Source organism: Ostrinia furnacalis, unplaced genomic scaffold, assembly GCF_004193835.3.
Source record: "Ostrinia furnacalis isolate ACB-3 unplaced genomic scaffold, ASM419383v2 OfSCF0657, whole genome shotgun sequence".
NCBI lineage: Eukaryota > Metazoa > Arthropoda > Insecta > Lepidoptera > Crambidae > Ostrinia > Ostrinia furnacalis.
The window spans coordinates 97914-121517 of NW_021130896.1; the positions used below are offsets into that span (position 1 = coordinate 97914).

Sequence of the window (23604 nt, forward strand, 5' to 3'; positions counted from 1 at the left end):
ATAGTCTTCTCATGGTTAATTCGTTCGACAGATATTAACCAGTGACCAAAACTCACAGACCTTAGGCATCCCAAAAATAATATGGTGTCTACTTTCGTCCTGACAAAACAAGTTTTTTTTGTTAAAATAACATTTATGAACAAAGTAAGTAAGAAATTTTATGAGTTCTGTCAACATAACTAATAACCCTTTTTAAACCTAGTCAAATCTGTGAATGTCCACTAGACTGACTTGAGCACAAGATACTCAATAACTGCTTGAAAAATCTAAAGGTTAAATCAAACCTTTTAAGTGGCTATTTGTCATTTCGTGCTACTTGTCTTAAATTATTTGTACAAATAAAAAGACTTCTTTTTCCCAGTGCAGAAAATTTAGTTTTTAAAATCCTATCCTTTCAACCAAAGTGAGATAGTGTAGAGGTCAACTGAAATTGGTCGCGTTGCTACCCAGAGCACGTTTGACAATTAATTCGAGTTGCGACTGGGGTTCATTAGAGAGCACAATTACGACGCACCATTCAGTAAGCTAATTAATCGGACATACAGGGTGTTTGTGGATGAGGTTTATTATTATCTAAAAAATTNGAAAATTTTACTACCGTTTTACAGCAATCAGCACGTATAATCGTGTTCTAGCTAGTAGCATAGTAGCTGGATGATTACTTCTACTACTTCCACTGACTTACTCTTGAAGTCTAGCCGCAGTCCCTAATAACCATAGCTGTTAAGAGTAGTCGGTCATAGATTAATTCATTATTTTAGGTCTCCACTACAAAAGCACGAGATGGCCTAATTTGCCACAAGTAAATAAGTAGAGGGAGAGGCCTTTGTACGCACGCACGCACAGTCAGTGTGTGCGTGCGCGCTCNAAAAAATTTACTACCGTTTTACAGCAATCAGCACGTATAATCGTGTTCTAGCTAGTAGCTAAAGTCTAGCCGCAGTCCCTAATAACCATAGCTGTTAAGAGTACGAGAAGTGGACTTTAAGTAACTAAATAAGGATTTATAGGCTTCCACTAAGGAGTTTTAAATCACTTGGTCTTGAGTTGTCCGCATCCATAGCTTCCAGAACCTTCATCGTGTCGTCGGTCATAGATTAATTCATTATTTTAGGTCTCCACTACAAAAGCACGACATGGCCTAATTTACAACAGGTAAATAAGTAGAAGGGAAGGCCTTTGTCCAGCAGTGGACGTCATTTTTCTGAAACGAACAAACTAAATGAGCAGAGTATTTGGTCTACACTCCCCATGCTGACCAGACGGGTTGGGGAACATGGGCAGCCTGATCTGCACACCCTCTTGTGACACGCAAGGGGAAAAGTGTCAGTGGTTCTACTCTGCTCTATATCGCATGGTAGCTGTATTTTATCAGAGTAAATACAAATGACTAGGTCATCTTCATAGAAACGCACCGAGCGCGGTTTGTATGTGAGCGCGTGCCAATACTGCCAATACGTATGCGGCGCGCACGCACACACTGACAAAATTCAGCGCACCTCACCGCTAATCCACGCTAAATTGTGTCAGTGTGTGCGCGCCGCATACGTATTGGCGCGCTCACATACGAACCGCGCTCGGGCGTTTCTTTGAAGATGACCTACTCATTTGTATTTACTCTTATTTTATTTACTCTGACTATTTACAGAGTAAATACAAATACAAATAGAGTAAATTTGTATTTACTCTGCTACCTATTTATGATGTTGAGTATATTAATTATTATTAAAAGCAAATCGAATTACCGATTCTTAGTACACCCTGTATAGGTTATTGCAGTGTTATGCATACTCTGTTCAATGGTGCTGCAGACAGATTGATTGATTCAAAACGTGTATTATCTATGATGCGGGATGGGGCGCGAATTCGGGCTGTGTTGTTGTTCAGTCTGATTCGATGCATGAACCTTTGAACCTTAAACCATTGACGGGATTGGAACAATGCTTGGAGTTGTAAGGACGCCCTAAGGTAAGTAATTATTTTGGTCTATAATTTTCTATTTATGTACGTATAAAATCAATACAGATATGTACTAAAAGTAGCTTTACTTTTAGTACATTAATTTGCTACGTACACAAATAGACAAAAAGTCTGTGAAACATGAAAGACTTTTTACCAGATAATGAACAGCAGAAGCACGTAAACATGGTCATTTTTTTCTTAAAAAAAAAGATTATTAGCAATTTGTTTTGCCTAAATTATTACTTTTATACAATCATTACTTTTATACAATCAGGTTGATTCAAGTCGTATTGTCAAAATTACATAAAATTGATGTGAGATTCGAACTCAAGACCGTCGAATAGAGACACCTTGACCATAATTGACCTACAAGTTATCTAAATCCTTACCTTTGATTCCTTACCTTACCTTAATCCATATTAAACTTAAACATCAACCTACTTGCTTTTCTTTATAACAAAGACGCTCTAGTTAAAACTTACTCAGCTCTGACGTCACTTCTCATCTTCCTACTCAGTCTAATATGACTAAAATTCTCCTTTATATTCTGCCACCTAAAATGTATACCTTGCAACGTCGTCGCGCACAAATTAAATCAGTTGAGGCCATTTTCGAGGCACGTACAGACTTTTGATAAAATGAACACCTTTATAACTAGGTCAGCTGCATGCTAGAATACAAAACATCATTAAGGAGTTTTCTCTGACTATTAAGAGAGAAGTTAATTACATACTGAAGGTAATAAACTTTTGAAGCTAGTAAAATTTGTTGAAAGACTATTTTTATGTTGCTTTTTAAAAACTTTATTTGAAAATAAAAAAAACTTAGGTTCTCTCAATCCATTCGTATATTTCTCTCATTGTATGTATTTGGGACAATTTTGCAAGAAAAATTTACAATCCGATATAACATTATGTCTGTACTTAGGTAAGTACCTACTTAGTTTATTTCTCAAATTAAAAGATTTTTTATTAACTTAAATAATAATGTACCAGGCTGTAAAAAGGCCGTCTTTTTGATTCTCAAAGGATTAATCCTTATTTTGAGAACCAGTGGTCAAGTTAAAAATCTGCATTCAAAACATGTTCTTAGCAATTTCGGTAGCAAATTTTGTTTTGATCTCTATCTCTATGTATCTTCCAAACTGTGAAGTAAACGTGAAGAATAACACTCATCCTTCTAAAGTCGCCGCCAAGTGTTAAAATTTTATCCAACCGTTACGATTATACCCTAAACGACGGCGCAGACAAAACACCGAGATTGTCGAATCTTATCGCTCACAAAGACTAATCCTCGAAGACAACAGAACAACTCGTGGAAGAATACAATAACGCGGAACAACCCGCGAAATTGTTTTCGCTGGATTAGAGAAGTCTCTAATACCACAATAGACCCTAAGACTGTTTATACACTGTCAGAAGCAGTACAATGTGTCCCCTGTCTCCCCTTAACCAAAAATGGTTTCAGACAATGACGCCTTGGAATGAGCATTCCGAAGATGTCACGGCGATATCGTTATATTTGCACGGATTATTACCATTGTTCGTGAATTTGCGGTGCGTGTTTATTTTTCGGATTGCTGCCTAAAGTAACGATTTTGATAAAGCGTTTTATTTGAGAGCAACATAGTTGAAACTTTTTTAAAAACATTTGAGTAAATACGTAGGGGTCTTTTTAATTCGGTTTGTCATTTAAATGCCTTAGGGATACAATTTAACTTCTTATAATGTCGTCTTTCAAGCTGCTAGAGCTATTACATATGGCAGTAAGTAAAATTAATTCCAATAATTTTTGGACAATATAGAGTTATCGATTATAATATATACCTAATTTCATGTACTAACCACTGTACAAATTATTTCTCTGCATTAAAATTTATGTAAGAAGTAGATATGTACTTACGCATATGAGATTTTCTTCTGACAAGTCTCTTCATCTTTTGCATGTGTTTCCTACATTTTATAAATGCCTTAGTACTTAAAACCATTGTTCTAACAAAGCAGTAAATTCATTCATTTTCCTAGTACTTTGTATGCAGTCCACTAGACTAAGCAATTGTCCAACTAGGTCCATTTCTTGGAAGGATGCTAGCACTTATACCATTTAGACCCGGCAGCTCTAATTAAGGCCAACAGGGGTTTAATTCTTCAAACCATTAGACATTAAGATTATCATGCGTCACAGGACAACAAAGGGAACGTAGGAATGCAATGACATCGTGACGTAGCGTTAAAAATGTTATAACACAATTTGGGACATTATCACGGAAATCAGTACAGGCTGTAGATTGTTTGTTCCAAAATCAACCCTATTGCTAGTGCATAAGGTGTCACAGTTTCGCTTGATGTGCTTATATTGATGTGCTTATATCAAGCCACACACGAAGTCCTTACAAATTAATCTGTACAAATATCAACATTTCGGACATAAACTCCGCGTTATTACACTTTTGTTCTGGGAAGGATTTCGTCGTAAACTCTTTTAGAGTTATGAGCGTTGATATAGTTTTAGTGCTATTGTTTGTACGAATGGAAGCAAGAGAAAGTGGTTTATTCGTAAAGTTTTTAATGATAACATAAACTGGCCAGGTAATGCTTTACTTAACTACTCGTACACAATTTACATTACAGTTACATTAAATAATGTCTCTATGAAAACATAGACAATAAATAAATGCGCGATGTACTGTTTCCACAATGACTGGTTCTGCTGCTATCACATCCAGGTCACATCGTCAGTCCACGCAGTGGAATCCTTAAGGTGATTTCGACCAAACAAGTCAATTTAATCTCGGAATCAATCGTTAGTTTTTCGACAGTTATACCAAGAGTTATTCTCGGACAAATGTAAGTCAAATAATGAATAAGTTAAGTGTTTAGAAGTTAAACTACTGTAAAACCCACTTTTATGATGAAATACCATCATCCAAATTATTATGCAAAGAACAAGGCTTTACTTGTTACAACAACTCCAGCCCATAAGGCTGGTAGCCCCAGATCTTTCTGATGCAGCCATGATAAGGTCTCCAAAACCCCATAACAGACAATTTGAGCGTGCCGGCTGCACTTTGAGCAGTCAAAACACGTGCTCGCAAATACCCTGAAATAGTGATGTGCTGGATCCTTTGACGAATATGATTAATGGCTCTACCATTCATCGAATATACGACAAATTGAGATTCCAATAGAACATTTATATTTTTGTGAATACCAATGTTCATTAGGATGCCGTTTTAGATGTGGTAAGATACCTCATAAAAAGTTAATGTTATAAGTTTAATTTAAAAAGAAGTATAAATGTAGTCAGTCGTTAATATTAATTAAATCGGCGTGTAATAGCAAATATGACGTATAACTATCAATTTCATAGATACAAAGGAGTCAAAAACCACTCGAAACAATACGAATACACACAGTTCAGAGCAGCAGAAAGCAGGCAGCAGGCTTAACGCTAGACATGTGTTCGAAAGTTAACGAAAATATAATTAATTAATTAATTTTTAAAATAAACAAATGTTGTTTTACAATTTAATTCGTCCATTTTCGTTACTCGCACGTAACATCACTACTGTAAAGATCATTGATAACTAACAACAAAAATTCTGCTTCAAAGTTTATCGGCTTGGATCTAAAATCTCTAAGCACACATTGTGCGTCTTTGTGGCTCGCTTATCGGGCAGATTAATCGGGCTTTGGGTGGACCGCAATTTTTTTCGCCCTTAAGTAAACTAGAAGGAAACATTTAAGTGAACAGAGGTAGTTTTTGAGATTCCAACAATAGAATATTTGAACCAAGACTCGGGAGACTCGTGCGAGATACTGAATCTTTGATATGATTTGTTATTTTTACCCCAGAAAGAGGGTTATTGCTGTAGGTATTATAAAATTAAATATAATCATGAATCTACACACAGGACTGGATTTAAATTCAAAGCTGTGAATGAATACTGAAAATCAAGCAATCACAGATTCTTTGTAATCACGTACTAGAGTTTGTATTAGTTTTGAGCAGTTTCAACAAACATAGTTCCAACAAAATAGCCTTTCAACTAGACTAATTACATAAAATCCTGTGACTCTACATATTTGTAAATTCTTGGACTTAGAGATATTATCTGGTCTTTTCATAAGTGTCGAATCGACTTTTCAAGTGAGGAAACAAGAATTATGAGTTCTACATTCGTTTATCATACTTAAAAATGTACCTAGTACCTAAAGAAGTGATTGGTAGGTATTTTGATATTTTCGTTGGCCTCCTGTCCCATATCAAAAACAAACAAAACGAAAAGAAAAGTGCTTGTGATGAAAAAAGAAAATCTTGTACCATTCAATTCAACCCTACTTTTATTGTAAATGTTATTAGGAAAACCTTTTAAAATGCTTGGAATATTCCAAATGAAAACATACTTTTTACAAGAAAAATATAATACTAAATCGGTATAAAACACTTATCCTCAACATGTCGTTTTGTTTGTGAAATCGTATTTATTTTTGCGATCAAAGTTAGCTTTTGTTCCTTCGACTACATCCTATCGCTGCGAACTTTGATATAGCTGAATTGAATGAACGTCATGGGCTAGGGTTGGCACAATCTATAAAACCAGATTGACGGTTTTCACCTTCCAAAATTACCAATTTCACGATCATCAAGACTGAAAATAAAAGTAATGGACCATTTTAAAGTCGAATTAAAAGAGGACACACTTACATTGGTATTCCAATAATGATCCACCTCCACTATCAGCCAACTTCTTGAGGTAGAGTCTAAGAAGTTGACTGTACAAAGAAATGGAGATCATACTCTTTGGCGATACATATTATTATATCCATTCATGGACTAAAATTAGCTGAAATCACTGATGAATTCTAATTCGCTACTAGCTTTGTACCTAGGTAGGTTCTAGATCACAAGGATAAGATTTACATTAAATTTACACATTTACCCTTTTGTAACTTGTCTACTATCTAAGATTTATATACCCGCCAAGTTCTGTCCATTACCTAGTCGCTTTAACCCTAGTTATGCTTATTTGACGGTAGTGTCAGTAATTGGCAGTCAGATAAAGCATATTTTTTATGAAACATTAATAAATAAATGTAAACTCACCCTTAGCTTTTGGCAACCCTAACAGACCGTAGTACAATATTGTGTGGAAGGAGGCGTGTTTTATTTATACTCTGTTGTGATCATTGTACAATCGTTCAAAAAAACGTTCTTTGTGTGATTTATGACGGCGCATGTTCGTCGTTCATGTTTATCCCGCGCTTTTTGTAAAAACTTTCATTCATTCACTCGCAAATCATTGCATTTTGTGTGTCCAGGTAACTGAACTACGCAGTATTTATGCGACCAAAAATGTGGACAATGAGGCTGCCTTTTTTGCAATTTTTTAATTATTTTGTTCTACAATCCCACGCATTTCAAGTAAATTCATTGTCAACATAATGTTTTTGGTTGTAAAAAATCTACACGTTCGTTCGTTTTGACTGGACATCCTCAAATGTCCTATGATTCAAGAATCCAAGTGTTTCATACAACATTCACCAAATCGTCGATCTGTCGCAGGCAAATTGTATGACTCCGCATTTTACAAACGGCGTCGTCAGTTCACAAACGCTCGCTGCTCTATGAAATGCCGAAGGCAAAATGTAAATTGCCTGGGCACTTTAATAATATGCCAAAACATTTGATAGCCAATTCAATTGCTGTTTACAAAATGCCGCGGCAAATTGAAGTATTTAGTTCTTTTTCTTACCACGCGAGGCGCTGCTAATCAAAACAAGAAAAATGGCGTCGAGTCGTGGTGTTGTGATACAGAAAACAGTGCAAATTCTACGTATTCAAAGGACTTTTCACAAAAAAAGACATTTAATATACTTAGTGAATTATAAATATTTTACGATTCACAATTTTCACAAATAGGAGCAGTGAAAAAGCTATGGAAAAATGAAATAGTTTTTTTAGGTTATCCGGCACGTAAAAAATGCTAAGGTGACAATGGAATCTGGTGCTCGGACTGGTGGAGGACTGCTGCGGAATATTATTGGTTTAAAAAAATATTGTCTTCTAGACTTCTTCTAGGTATAAGTAATTAAAATGTAAGACTTAATTAAGGGACTGACCATCGAAACTTATTTTTATGTCATAGTTTTGTGTACCTACCTATAGGTACGTCAATAGTTTAAATTAGTTTAGTGTTGTTTTTATTACGAAAATATTTTAATTACTTTAGGAGTAGCTAGTATTTTAGGTTTGTCTTACCTGAATAGATACCTACCTGATTTCTGAAATTAAGTCTGATTTGTCCAACATGTGTTTTATGATGGTCACCCTATTGCAACAATCATAGTCGAAATTATATCAATTGAACGAGTCGCCAATTTGCCTTCGGCATTTCATAGAACAGCGAGCGTTTGTAAACTGACGACGCCGTTTGTAAAATGCGGAATCATACAATTTGCCTGCGACAGATCCATCGAGTAACAGGCCTGCTCGAGTAACGTTTCCTTTTATTTCATTTCCTTACATATCTCTGACATCAATTAGAAAAGCGCATCGGATTCACTCACACGGGTATAGGACTATTCCCACATCTTTTTCCCACCGCTGCAACTCCTGTGTAACTAGGATCTACAGCTTGACCGCCAATAAAAACCCAACCAGTGAAGGTCAATTTTGTCCCGGGGGAAAGTTAAACTGTCATTGGATCCGCAACGAAATTAATCAGAAGAACATCACACGGGTAGTAAACCCTCAAAATGTTTATACATAGCAGTACTCTACTTTTTGATTTGTTTTAAAACGAAAGTCATAAAGTCCAAAATCCCTACAAATAACCACAACAAACGCCCAATTGCACAAAGCGCATACATCAATAATCGCCTCCTTTGCTCTATCATATTAATAGAGCAAGCTCTTGCGACGATAATAATGGTTATTTGCCAGCCATTGTCGTGTGGGCCCTGAATTGCGAACGGAGGTGGGCATGTCATTATTATGCCGTGGAATTGATGGTCGGATTCGGGGTTGGTGTAGTGATGTTCAAATGTCGATAGATGTGGTCTTTTTTTGAAATAATGACGGTTATGTTTGAAGGAAGTGAATTCAAATCGCTCCTAAATACTGATATTGAAACTCAAAATAATTCATTGTATTTGTAACTGCAGGTGAGATCATCATCAAAATCATCGACTTTTTAACTTTGTATTTTTTTATCTTTTACGTAGTACTTATTATTATTCTGTGCTTCTACCTTACACACCAGTCAATAAAGTGTAACTACATACACGTAAGTACGCATAATACACATCAATATCATGCATGCACATACCTAGCAAATGATAAAACATTTAAGTAAATGATAAAACTCTCTGAACCAAATTAATGTTATGGAGAGCAGTTCAGCCTGCTCAATAGAATGACTCTTACTCTAGAACGGGAGTAATATTTTACATGCCCTTTATTATTTTCGAATCATAAACTTTATTTCCCAGTCAATTTGATATTTTTTCGATAAATGCGTATCGAACAGTCGCCTCACTAAACTGCAACGTTGTTGTTCCCACATTTTTTGCAACAAGCCGTGGGGATTATCAAACAATGACGTGCGTCTACGCAGCCCACTGGGCCACACATCATCTCCAACTAGCGCGAGTTTTTGCCGACACGTTTAATGGGATTCCGCAATTTATTGTAAAATGCTTTTATAACGTTTACGATTTTAATTTTATTACCATTGAAATTGTTATGAAAGAAGGTTCAGCACGTGTTTGAGCCGTTTTATTTTTACAATCATCGATATTTTTGTAGTGATGTTTCAGAAATAGGAATCGATCTACATTCTACATTCGTTTCGTATATTCCACATTGACGCTCTACCTACACTACTCTACAGTGTAGTTAAAAATGTTTATATTTACAGAAGAAAAATAGCTTATAACATTTTGAAAGAAGTTTTCATAATAAACTATCTTTGCTTTGAACCGAATCTAAGACTTCTTTTGGATCATAACTCTTAAGTAGGTACTTACTGTATTTATTTAGGTATAATAAGCAATACTTTGTGGAACTTATTTCATAATAATTAGACATGTTTGCTTTTTATTTTATTAGGATTACTAAGTTATCCGTTTTTAAAGGAATAATGTTCACTGTACAGCGCACAAACGTATGTACACGTAACTAAATAAATAAACGAATATTTAAAAATAATACATAGTGTTATGTATTAATAAATCTTCCTTAAATTTTCCCGTGTAATTGCCGCAATGAGCATCACACTGCCAATACTGGAATTAAAACGGAGAACTTGTTTCTCTATATTGTACGCGGACACGAAGGTTGCGTTTCGGCTGTGTAACAACAAAGTAGGCTCTCGAGCGCGGTAGTTCACCAGTTTCCGGATAGATGGCGGTATTTCAATGTTTTCACAACCTTCGCAACTAGATTTTGATTTCCGTAGAACCATTTCTTAACGTGTGTAGATTTTGAGATAATCTTTGGAAGTAATTAAGGAATTAATTTAATGTACTTACAGCAAGTTTCTTCAAGAAGTATCTAAATTTTGAACCACTAGATACTGCTTTATTGAGAGATAGCAAAAAAAAAGTTTACACTGCCATAAGTTTATTATTAGTCGCTATAAGGAGCTTTATTTTTAGTTGTTAAAACTAGCCTTTCCAGTTTTATAAAGCCCTTAAATACTCTTATAAATCCACAGCGGCTTACAACAGTCTCAGATATAATATTTTTTCATTTATTTTGGCGCTAAGCAGTCATAACGATATTTTCTACTGTATTTTCGCAGGCGAATATTGAAGTTTAACTAAGCCTAACAAATGTTTTTAATAAAGCCATGTAAGGAACAATGTCCACCTGGTATTTGCGAGAAGAATGCGAATTTCAAAGCAAGTTCAAACGTCCGACGCGCACTGTATTAAATTGTTCGTAGGATAATCATAAAGTTCGCCGCGCAAATGGAGCGTAGTAAAATGGAACAAGGAAATCGTGGAGTCGTTTTGTGTTTAAAAATAATAAGAAATCTCTTGTCAAATTTCGAATCTCCAAAAGGTCATTGTGAAAAGAGTTTTGATATAAAGACAAAAAACATATTTTTAAAACTTGAATGAGGCGTGGAACTACAAAGGTTCAATTGTGCGTTAAAAGTTTATCACCAAAGAAAACCCATATGCGAATTAAACTCCAATAAATAGTTCTTATCTTAAGAAATTGCCAAAATTGTCTTCATTATTAATTTATTATGAGTATTTGAGTAGCTAGATATTTCCATATTAAGATTTCCTGTTTTATTCTTACGTCAGCATAATAGTTACAATAGCATCATTAAATTCTGCTTTAGTTTGGACACAAAGAGTGATCATTGAAATTTTAATGTACTTTTCGAAAGCATAATTTCAATGCATAAATCCGAAATCCGTTGTGCAAATGCAACGGGCGTATAAACGCAAACAATGAATGATAGGAGTCGCTATTTCAATAAATATCAGTTGCGATGATTCTGACGAACGTTCGTTGTTTTAATCATAACAAGTGTGTCACCGGGCTGTGTCCCGGCAAACAATGGAATTGAACGCGAGTGTTTATTGGCTCAGATGGATATTGCCTGCGATTGTTAAGTGACAATTATATTTTTGCAACTGTTGTACCACTCATTGGAGCTAGCTTTTGCCGTGGAAATTTTATTATGAATTTATGAGCCTAATTATGACCTTAGAAGTTCTCATACATTAAAAATACGTAGGTAGAGTCACTTTCATTATCATTATCATTTATTGCTAATTAGTGACTCTTTTTCGTCGATTGACATTAATACCTTCCTATCTCTTTGGTTTACATAAAGTTGAGCGTATGGGTCAGTTGTAGCAAACGAAAACCACCAAAAGAGGTCTAAATGGGGATAAAGCCCAGTCAACCTAAACTCCAGATTAAGGAATTATGTAAAGGTTGCAGGAAGGCTGGATGCAGCCAACAGGCCTATCTGGAAGACACTGGATACGGCCTATTTTCACCAATTACCAGACATCCTGTGCTGAAATGATGACGATTAAACTAAATCGGCTTCTCTATAGAATTCTCTGTGCTGCGTCGTCTTGAGCTAGCCCACCGTAGTCGCGCGTAAACCCAGGTTATTCGCGATCGCCGCGCGAATTACGACCGGCGCTTAACGGGATCAGTCTTTCATTGATTTAAATGCACTTGCAGGCTGACTGCGTTGTATTAGCATAACCGTATAAATCTGGGTCCGGCAATAAATCTGTTACTGGACCACCGACTTGAGACACAATTAATGTAAACGTAGATTATATTTCATTGCTATTTTTAAACATTAGGAATGTAGAAATTGTGAAATAAAAAACAATAGGCAGTACTTAATTGATTTGCAAAATTTTGGTAGGTCGTTTTACAAAAACGAAATATTCACCTATATGATTGCAATGGAATTCCTGGAATTATTTAATTTACACGACAATATTCAACGTCATGACGTCGGATCAAGGTATTCGGGCAATTTGCTTTAAACCCTTCACAATGGAACTCGTATTCATGAAAAAATATTCACAAAATATGAGTAGGATTAAGTTTTACTCGTAAGTAGTAACCAGTAGGTAGTATTGTTTATTTAATGCAGTTGTCTCTCTAGGTGTACAAGGAGAGTCAGTTTTGTGTCAATAAGTATACAATTCTCTCGGAATCATAACTGAGGCTTCCGATAATTAATTTTCATAAAATTAATTTTACTGTGATGAGCGTAATAAATTACTGCCATAATACCCGCAACTTTCACGTAATCATTAACCGGCTTTAAATCTGACATATTCGACAGGCCATTACCAAGCTTAATTGAATTAAAAACTGAACACATAAAGACGAAGTTCGCGTGAAAGATAACACCTAAATATATTCGGCCGAACAAATTCCGAGGGAATCTGATAAAACTCGATTCCTTTGGAAGTTTCGTTTATCTCGAGCGGCCCAACGACCAAATTTGTATACGTTTATCGTGGAAACTTCAGAAAATCCATTTATATTCAATCTTTCAGTCACTGTTCACGGCTGATAAGGGCTTCTTTCAGCTTTAAATTAGGATACGCATTACGGAAATTAGTATAATCCATTCCTTTTTACTATCACTTAAGACTTGGAAGATACCGTGGGGTAAGCAACATTTGGCACGTGTATTATTTAAAGTTGATATTTTGTTGCATAACATATCGTTCGTTCGTTTCAGCCGAAAGACGCCCACTGCTGGACAAAGACCTCCCCCAAGGTTTTCCACAAAGACCAATCCAGCGCCGCCCCATTCAGGCCCCTCCCGCGACCTTCACCAGATCGTCGGTCCACCTGGTGGGTGGCCTGCTCACACTACGTCTTCCGGCTCGTGGTCGCCACTCGGGAACTTTTCTGCCCCAGCATAAAACATACACATGTCATATAAAAAGACACTCCATTGTATAAAGAGGTACTGCTCGTAACTCCGTACCTAGAGCTATCTCTACCTATGTACGTTACGTACACGAGGTACAATGTGATTACGTAATCTCATTAAGTCATCATCAAGTTTGCTTTGTCAATTAATTTAATTACTTCTAGTGGAATGAGCCATTTTTGGACTTTACGTTTACGTAGCAGTACTTGAAAGATACCGGATTTCTCCGGAAAGGATAAGTTTTACCTGTACCTTACTACATACTACCTCCTGCCTACGGCTTGGTCCGCGCGGATTGAGGTATATAGGTAACTAGCTTTCCGCCCGCAGCTTCGCCCGCGTGGAATTTTGTCTGTCACAGAAAAACTTTATCGCGCGCGTCCCTGTTTCAAAAACCGGGATAAAAACTATCCTATGTTCTTTCCCGGGACTCAAACTATCTCTATGCCAAATTTCATCAAAATCGGTTGCGAGGTTTAAGCGGGAAAGCGTAACAGACAGACAGACAGACAGACAGACAGACAGAGTTACTTTCGCATTTATAATATTAGTTGGGATAGGGAAGTCTAGTCGCATCTTAGCCTTATTATCAAAATCGATAAGTAACCGATATCGACGTACATGTTTCCTGCCCTGTATCACACTATTAATTACCTATTATTTTGCTTCAAAATGAAGTGCATGTCTTCTTTAAAGAACAGTCTATTCCTACAAGCACATCACACATAAATCTTCACTTGGCTCAGCACTTAACTCTTCTCATCTTTAGATATTCTAATTGACTCTAACAAATCTAACAAATACAGACAAACAAAACTATTTTCGTCATATAAATATGAATAAAGATTAAAAACAAATGACCAAGCTGTTAAAGCTGTTATAAGAGTCGGGAAAGAATATATAGTGATATTTTCCTTCTAAGTTTTGAAGGCCGTAGACGCAAACATGTCTCGTGTAAACGTTATTATCACAGTGGCTTTATTTTTGTGTCTATATTCAAGTAAGTTCTTTTATTAATTTAGTACACAGTACATAGTTTAATTTTCTTAAAATATCAACTGAATACTGAATAAAAAATAGATTCAAAACAGCCTAAAAAGGTATAAAGAAACGTGCCATGCATGACAGAATATATGGGAAGAAAAAGGTGTCCTGTTATTATTAGATACGTACGTGTATTTAATAATATTAATGATTATTTATGTATTATGATAACGAATATTATTACAGAAGTAGCCCCTCAAACACAGATTTGGTTTTTTATTGATACTGACAAATTCTCAATGAACACAACGGATGTCATATACGAAGACGAAATATCGACAGTAATATCAGGCCAAAGGGTCGCGATACAAAATGTCACAGTAACTGGACTCAAGGAATGCACTTGGAGAAACGTATTGTAAGAATATTTTATTATGGCTCACAATCATAATCATCATCCTCATTTCAGCCATAGGATGTCACCTTCATTGGTTGGATTTCTATTGGCGGTCAAGCTGAAGATGATTGTACAATGTTAATACCTACTTTTATTGCTTAGCTAATTTAAAAAAAAAAAACATTACATAGATTTTTATTATATTATATCTTTTTATAACCAAAGAATAGTAATTATGGTATATTTTGGGATTTATTTTTAAAGTCTTCTTAATGTAAACGCAAGTTGTGTTCGCCAGTAAGTGGCTTTACATTTAGAATAAGATATACTCTAGAATAAGTTTAAAATTATCTTATATGTATTAGTGTATAAGCTGTTGGTAAACCTTTTTTATAAAATAAAAAATAAATAAGATCCTGGCTACACAGGAGTTGCAGCGATGCGAACGAGAGCTGGGAATAGTCCCGATAGAACATCCTGAACATAGGCCTCCCCCAATGATTTCCATATTGAGCGGTTGGTAGCGGCCTGCATGCAGCGCCTTCATGCTACCTTTATGATGTCGTCAGTTATAATGGCTTACTTAAGGCTGAGTTGACTATCTAATTTTAACCGTGACAGACTGTTGACGTTTGTTAAAGTTGAAGTAAGATGGTGCAACCCAGTCTAATTATGTTTTACTTAGTTATTACCTCTAAAGAGACAGAATCAAGCTAATCACAATGGAGTCTTATTATAGTCTTATACAGGGTGTCCCAAAAAGTAGTGTCAAGCCGAAGCCCAGAGGCTAGGCTGGACATGCCTGATTTTTTTTTATTATTATTAGATGAATACTAGGCCTAGCTGATTCAGAAGCTTTTACATCCATAACACGAATGTAAACTCAAATCCTGTATGTTGTAAAAAATCATAACTCGAAAACTATCAAAAGTCACGGTGATTTGGGTAGCCCTAGTGATGCTCTACCTCTGCTTGACATTACTTTCTGGGACACTATACTGGCCAGTATCTTTTATTATATTGAAATACTTTTTTTTTCAGACATGGCTCAGATCTACAATTCTATTTGAATTGTCCGCGTATAGTAGCTGAGTCTGAGAGTTGTGGACAAAATGCCAACAACACTGGGGAAAACTGCGAATTCGTATACAGTAAGTTCTGTGACTAAAAGAACCAATAAGTTAATTATAATTTCTTATTAGATTGTACCTTTGAGATTAGAATAACGCCCGTATTCACAAACGATGCTTGCTTAAGTGAAGCAGCAAATCGAACGCACAGCGTTGAATAGAGCTCTGTGATTAGTTCGTGTGTCACCCTGCGCATCCACGCGCACTGTGAAACCTTATAGTAATGTTTGTGAATACGGGTGTAAGTATACTTATGTTTGATGCCTTTTTTTTACAGACAATGAAACTGTGAAAGTTATCGCTGAAGTAACCGCAGATGGGGCATCTTTAATAGATTTTGTGCCAAAGAATGTAACTGTTTCACCTTTTGACGGTAAGTAAAACAAAACTAGTTACTAGTTTTTTACAAAAAAAAAACATCTCAATAAACCAATGGGATTATTTGACACCACCAGCTAATAAAGGCTATTGTTTGTTAGAGCGTTGCGTGCCACTGTAGAGTAAGGTCCCGTAACTAAAGTCCGGTTGCCGAGCAGATAGATTTTCAATCAATGAACCCAAGATACCCATCCTTATCGCTCGCGCGTAATTATATTGCTGACGCGGCTGTGCGATGGGCGGCCGCAGTGAGTGTGCGAGCGCGACAGCAAAATATTTACGCGCGAGCGATAAGGATGGGTAGCTTGGGGTCCTTGGAGGAAATTCTATGTACTCGGCGACCGGACTTTAGCTCGTGGCTAAGATAGTGGCGCCAACTGGTGAGCACGTGGTAGGAGGACTTTAGCATTTGCACTTGCCAAGGATGACGCTATTTATTTATTTATTTATATAAATTCTATTGACTCCATTATACAGTAAAGTCCTGTCACTTGACAGTGTGCCTTACTAAAACTTTGTTGTCACCTGTCATCCGCTTTGCAATGCAGAAAAGTCAAACCATAACATCGAACTCCTCCTATATTCTTCTGATTAATTGCGTTGTCATTGGACCCAATAACAGTTTTACTTTCCTTCTTGACCTTCACTGGTTGGGTTTTTATTGGTGGTCAAGTTGTAGATCCTGGCCACACAGGAGTTGCAGCGTTCGGAACGAGAGGTGGGAATAGTCCCGTTTGCCAGTGGTGCCAATTGAGCTCAAATATGAGGAGTAGTAGCAGTTTTAATAATGAATATTTTAAATGAAAAATAATTGTTATACAACTACAATAATTGTTTCAGATTACGAACCGACACCGACAAATAGCTCGCCGCTTAAGGACCAGTTAAAAGCACCAATATTCGAGGCTTTCCTGAAAAAAGCTCGTTTTACAGTCAATATATTTTAAAACATGTAAATTATCAATGCAACTTATATAATTAATTAGGCTGAGTTGCACCACCTAACTTTAACAATGACTATAACGATAAACCGGGTGTTTTTTGTATGGAGTTGGACAGATATTTGACGTTGTTAAAGTGAGATGGTGCAACCCAGCCTTAATGTATTGTTATTGTTTGTTCTCTGCAGTTGTGCCTTAAATAAAAAATAAAATAAAATAATGGATTTAAGACCAAACAAGGAAAACAGTACATCTAAGTGCAGTTACTTGCTCTAATGTACTCGTATATTTATTTCAAACTTGAATAAGAAAATAAAATTATTTCATAATTTATGTACTATTACCAGCCTATTGAAATGAATATTGAAAATTAAATTAACGATAAAAATGTTTCTACTCCTAAAATAAATCATATTCAACTAAAAATGTCTTGTTTCTAATTTTATTTATTTATTTATTTGATCACCAACAAGGTTACATTAATAAAACATTAATTTTATAAATAACTAGCGGCCGCCCGCGACTTCGTACGCGTGGACCTCGTTTTACTCCATTAGGGGTAGAGGTTCGTAAANTTTGACGGTAAGTAAAACAAAACTACTTAGTTACTTACTAGTTTTTTTCCAAAAAAAGACATCTCAATAAACCAATGGGATATTTGACACCACCAGCTAATGAGGGATATTGTTTGTTATAGCGCCTACCAGTTGGCGCCGATTGCCGAGCACATAGAATTTCCTCCAATGACCCCAAGCTACCCATCCTTATCGCTCGCGCGTAATTATATTGCTGTCGCGACTGTGCGTTGGGCGGCCGCAGTGAGTGTGCGAGCGCGATAGCAAAATATTTACGCGCGAGCGATAAGGATGGGTAGCTTGGGGTCATTGGAGGAAATTCTATGTGCTCATCGACCAGACTTTAGCTAGTGGCCATGATAGTGGCGCCAACTGGTGAACACGTGGTAGGAGGACTTTAGCATTTGCACTTGCCAAGGATGACGCCATTGACTCCATTATATGTATAGTAAAGTCCTAACACTTGCCAGTGTGCCTTACTAAACCTTTGTCGTCACCTGTCAGCCGCTTTGCAATGCAGAGAAGTCGAACCATAACATCGAACTCCTCCTATGTTCTTCTGATTAATTTAGTTGCGGGTCCAATGACAGTTTAACATTCCCCCGGGATGAACTTGATTTTCTCTGGTTGGGTTTTTATTATTGGTCAAACTGTAGATCCTGGCTACGCAGGAGTTGCAGCGGTGGGAATGTTGAGCACAAATTAATATGAGGAGTAGTTAGTAGCAGTTTTAATAATTAATATTTTAAATTAAAAATTGTTATACAACTACAATCATTGTTTCAGATTACGAACCGACACCGACAAATAGCTCGCCGCTTAAGGATCAGTTAAAAGCACCAATATTCGAGGCTTTCCTGAAAAAGGCACGTTTTACAGTCAATATATTTTAAAACATGTAAATTAATTATCAATGCAACTTATGTAATTAATTGGGCTGAGTTGCACCACCTAACTTTAACAATGACTATAACGATAATCCGGGTGTTTTTTGTATGGAGTTGGACAGATTTTGACGTTTGTTAAAGTCAAAGTAAGATGGTGAAACCCAGCCTTAATGGATTGTTATTTTTTGTTCTCTGCAGCTGTGCCTTAAATAAAAAATAAAATAATGGATTTAAAACCAAACAAGGAAAGCAGTACATCTAAGTGCAGTTAATTGATCTAATGTACTCGCATATTTATTTTAAACTTAAATAAGAAAATAAAATTATTTCATAATTAAGTATTTTATGTACCTATTTTGTTACCAGCCTAATGAAATGAATATTGAAAATTAAATAACCGACGAAAAATGTTTCTTTTTTATCTACCTCAATCATTGTTATGCTATCTACCTACTCCTAAAATAAATAATATTCAACTAAATTTCTTGTTTTTAATGAAACATTAAATTTTATTAATAATGTAGAGTAACTAGCTACCAAACAGCTTTACTAGTAATAGAGAAGCAGACTGGGTAAACCATCTTGAAAATGTGTAGGATGTTTACTAATTTATTGACATAATATTCTGTTGATATATCTATCCTCAATCGACTGATGCTATAGTGGGAAAATATATGTTTCTACCAATCAAGTTACATAACGCATGGGACTTGAGATAGGCTTCACAGTTTTCTTAAAAGGTAGAGTTTTACCTGTACATTAAACGAACTTTATCATATGGTTTCGTCCATTTGAAATTTCTGTGAATGAAATATTCACTGTTTGAGACAATCGAAAATCTATTAGCTATATTTATCTTTTTTATTAATATACTTATTAGGAAAAAAAAACATAGGTACGCGACACACGACAAAATTTGATTTAAAATTAGTTAAATACTTTAGCAGTCATTATAGTTTTTTATAAGTTTTATAAGTGTTGCAATAAATACTTGTTATTGTTGTTTTTATCCTTATTTTGCTCCTTTAGTCAAAATACTGTTTAAATAAAGGAATAATTACGTATTCTAAATCTCTCGCTATAAGTATAGGTTTACACGTCAAAACGTAACAAACGGACATCATTTACATATTCATATAGATTTAAAAACAAATTGTCCAACCTGTTATAAGAGCTGAGAGAGGAATATTGATACATTTTCCTTTTACGTTTTGACGTGATTATACGTAAACATGTATCGAGCAAAGGTGATCATGGTGGCTTTATTTTTGTGTTTTTATTCAAGTAAGTCCTAAATATAATTGTTTTGAAAGTGCACAGAATTTTATACCGAAATTTACCTTTTACACAAGTTATTGGATAATAAATTATACAAGTCATTTGAGATACGAGTACACTCAGCGTCAAATTAGTTCGTGACACTCAAAGTGGCAAAAAAGTTCATAACCATATTCCAATCAAATCCCAGACTGCTTCCCTATTACTAGTTAAGCTGTTTGGTAGCTAGTTACTCTACATTATTTATTAAAAAAGCACTGCATAGAATTAAATATCTATATCAAAGAGGTATTGCGAACTCTTTGCTACTTTGGGTGTCATGGACTATTTGACGCTGACTGTACAGAATATTAACCCTCCGTGTACGAGGTGTCTAAAAGTTACGTCCCGTACCAGGTGGGGTATGACACACCCCAATATACAAAGTGATAAAATTTTCATTCAACTTTTTTTTAGGTGGAATTTAATATTTAATATTGATTATTTACGTATGCTAATTAGGTTTAAGAAATGCTCTGAGCTGAAAATATGTATTATAACATTTTTATCATAAGAAAACAAAAAGACACAATTTCCGTTGTTCTTGTAATTTAGGAATCAGTTTCCTATGTATAATTTTTAATTAGTGCCTTTAATTATGACAAGCGTTTTTATTTCACAAAGTACAAGTATTTACTTATAATTTAAAAGTAAATTAAAAATTGGAATGGTATAAATTTGTTTTGATCATCGGTTTTCAATTTACCACAATTCTAATGAAAGAAAATGAGTATGCTCAATGCATAAAATGGGAGCGTAACAATTTTATTTATTTATAAAATATGTTATTCCATTTCAGTAGCCCATAAATTGTATCACCAAGTATAAATTGTAGCCCACAAGTGTATGTTCACATACATCTTCGGATCTCAGTACTAAACTTCCAGATTCGCACTAAAAGTCATATCATTTGACTAAAAGTGCTTGAAAATTTCAGATACCGTAAAAATCACGAAAAATAATATTTGTATTGAATTTTATTCAATTGAAAAAGCTAAAAATATATAAATTACACCAAAACTGTAAGATTTTTTTTTAAACTTTTTAACAACGTCCCGTACCAGGTGGGGTGTGTGACACCCACACGCATTTTAAAGGCATGTAACTCAGTTGGTAGTTACCGCTGGACTGATTTTGCAACGCTGATCGAAGCAGCAGTGTCATAATTCCAGCTACTGAGAATTTCAAATTCAGCACTTGAAAATTTTTAAAATTGTGGCTATTTTTAAATGACTGGGGTGTGTCACACCCCACCTCGTACAGCGAGGGTTAAAGATAGAGTAATTCAAGAGGAGAGTTTTTAAGGATAAATTGTACCTACCTGTGCGAAGCAGTAATAATCGTCGCTAGTTATAATAATAATGAAACACAGAGCCAGCAGAAGATATTGCATAGTCATATTAGTCATAATAATAGAAATGCAAAATATTATATCAAGATTATCTTTAAATGCATCAAAACATTGCTCACAGTCTCATATCTAACGCTGAGCATGCATTAATTGGTTTTACAACTAAATCAGAANGGCTCGCGCTTGGCTGACTCATGCGGTAGCGTAACATTGAGTTAACCCTTCCGCGTCCGAGTTGATGCGAATGCGTTTGGGTTTGAATGCTACGTTTAGGTTTTATAGCTTTTTGTTTAGATTTACTTTGATGGAATAGAATGTCTTTATTAAATTTTGACCGAGATTTGGCTCTTATGGTTAACATACGGAAAGTAACTTTGAAAACTGTTTACAATGTATTATTGGGAGCTAATTCTTTAGTAAAGCATTAGAAAACTTAATTTCCTACTACGCGCAATTGAGGTAGAAAAGTAACTAGCAAAGGCGACTCTACATTTTGTTCTTTATAAAGTCAGCTAACAGCAAATATTTACAGACCAGATTAATAGTAAAATAGTGGTAGAGACACTTAGTTCTAATTAAACACAAGCTAATTGACATAAGAGAGAGAGAGGGACTCTAGGTTCTTAATATAACTACAAATTGATATTAGTAAACTAAATAAATAAATAGTTACCTACAAGAGATTAGATTATTTGGGGTTATTTTGGCTGTGATATAAATAATGTAAATATTTTGGTAGAATTTACATAAAATCCTTGGTAGAGGTTGTTTTAAGTAAATTATCTAATTTTAGACGAATGGTTATCGTCTTTGCGATATCAATATTATTGACAGGTACTTTTACAAGTTGTTTTGAATTAGTTTTTGTTTTGAAGTACTTTAAAATTAAAAGATAGGTGAGTAGAGGTCGTTTGTAGGGCTGATGCGATAATGATTAGAACTCGATATAATTTATACTTTATCACCGCAAGAGTTTTATTCTCAGGTGGTGTGATGCCCATAAAAATAGGTAGATATAGTTATTGTATGAGTAATTAGTCAAAAATAATTAATTTTGATATTTAAATAAATAAATGATAAATAAATAAATAAATTTAATAATTTATTTTGAATCTAGCTAATTGAAAAAAATCGAAATATCTATGAACACAAACCTTACAATCAATCAGATCTAGGTAATATCAGACGTCATAATAATTAGTCTGTCACCAGTCGACATCATTCTGACGTGAAAATTCAGAAATTATATTTTCCATTTGTATAGATTAGTGTGCTTACCATGAGTTCACGTTACGTGTGCTCGCTAGCGACTGCGTAAAATGACATTAAATGTATGACATATTGTGAAGCCCCCTAGCGGCTACTTTCAAGAAATAAAATCTACATAGATTTTTTTGACGTAGCGACCACACCTGACGTAAACTCATGGTAAGCACATAGATCTCTGAATTCGATAGTGTTTTCAAGGCGAGAGTGAATAGGCACTTACAGGGCATATACTCGTATGTACCATCCTACACCTCATCACACTTAACACCAGGTGCGACTGTGGTCAAATACCTGCCTTGTCATGCATAAAAAAAGTATATATTATGTAGAGACTTTCTGATGGTATAGTAACAATTTTGATAAAATGGTATTGCAATTTGTAATAAACTTACCACTTCATTACACAACTTCTTTGCAATATCGCACCTAATTGAAGTATACGAGACTAGCTTTTACGCGCGTCTTCACCCCTTTTAATTTTGTTCCGTAACAAAAATTGTATCACGCACGTTCGTGTTCCCCTTTCAAAAACCGGGATAAAAACTATCCTATGTTTTCCCTGCGCCTTTAATAATCTCTACAAGCCAAATTTAAATTGAAACACTAAGGCTGGGTTGCACCACCTAACTTTTACAGTAACTATGACGATAACCGGTGCTTTTTGTATGGAGTTTGACAGATTTTTGACGTTGATCAAATTATAATGTTGCAACCCAGCCTAAGGTGTCATTTAAATCGTAGTTTATGTAGGAAAAGGTAAATACTTTCGCGTTTTATAATGCTTAGCCCGATGTCGTAGTTACGCAGTCCTGAAAAATACTCAATAATTGCGTCTTAAGTTCACTCTTATTAAATAATTAGCGATTCGACACGCCACCTCCGAGAATAATTAGTGATACACATGTTCTGAGCGCAGAAAGTAAATATTATTAATTTTAGCTCTTTCAAAAAAGTATGACTATCTTTA

The 23604-nt window shown here is 35.3% G+C and overlaps 1 protein-coding gene across 2 annotated transcripts; it reads left to right on the forward strand.

Annotated features, from left to right (window-relative positions):
- Positions 1 to 14303: 14303 nt before the first annotated feature.
- LOC114366664 (uncharacterized) lies at positions 14304 to 18767 on the forward strand. Of its 2 annotated transcripts, none has more exons than XM_028323605.1 (5): positions 14304 to 14408; positions 14639 to 14810; positions 15831 to 15940; positions 16197 to 16292; positions 18600 to 18767. In XM_028323605.1, exons 1-5 carry the CDS (start codon positions 14354 to 14356, stop codon positions 18704 to 18706), a joined length of 540 nt encoding a protein of 179 aa, XP_028179406.1. In that variant the 5' UTR covers positions 14304 to 14353; the 3' UTR covers positions 18707 to 18767. The 2 variants fall into 2 exon arrangements, with proteins under 2 accessions (XP_028179406.1, XP_028179405.1); XM_028323604.1 differs by lacking the exon at positions 18600 to 18767 and adding an exon at positions 17138 to 17658.
- Positions 18768 to 23604: the final 4837 nt, after the last annotated feature.

What these genes read in the sequence shown, in the direction of transcription:
- LOC114366664 (XM_028323605.1), top strand. Translation starts at nt 14,354, where the DNA reads ATGTCTCGTGTAAACGTTATTATCACAGTGGCTTTATTTTTGTGTCTA. An exon ending in ATTTTTGTGTCTATATTCAA is followed by an intron (nt 14,409 to 14,638) that starts GTAAGTTCTTTT and finishes ATATTATTACAG; the next exon opens with AAGTAGCCCCTCAAACACAG. An exon ending in AACTGTTTCACCTTTTGACG is followed by an intron (nt 16,293 to 18,599) that starts GTAAGTAAAACA and finishes TCATTGTTTCAG; the next exon opens with ATTACGAACCGACACCGACA.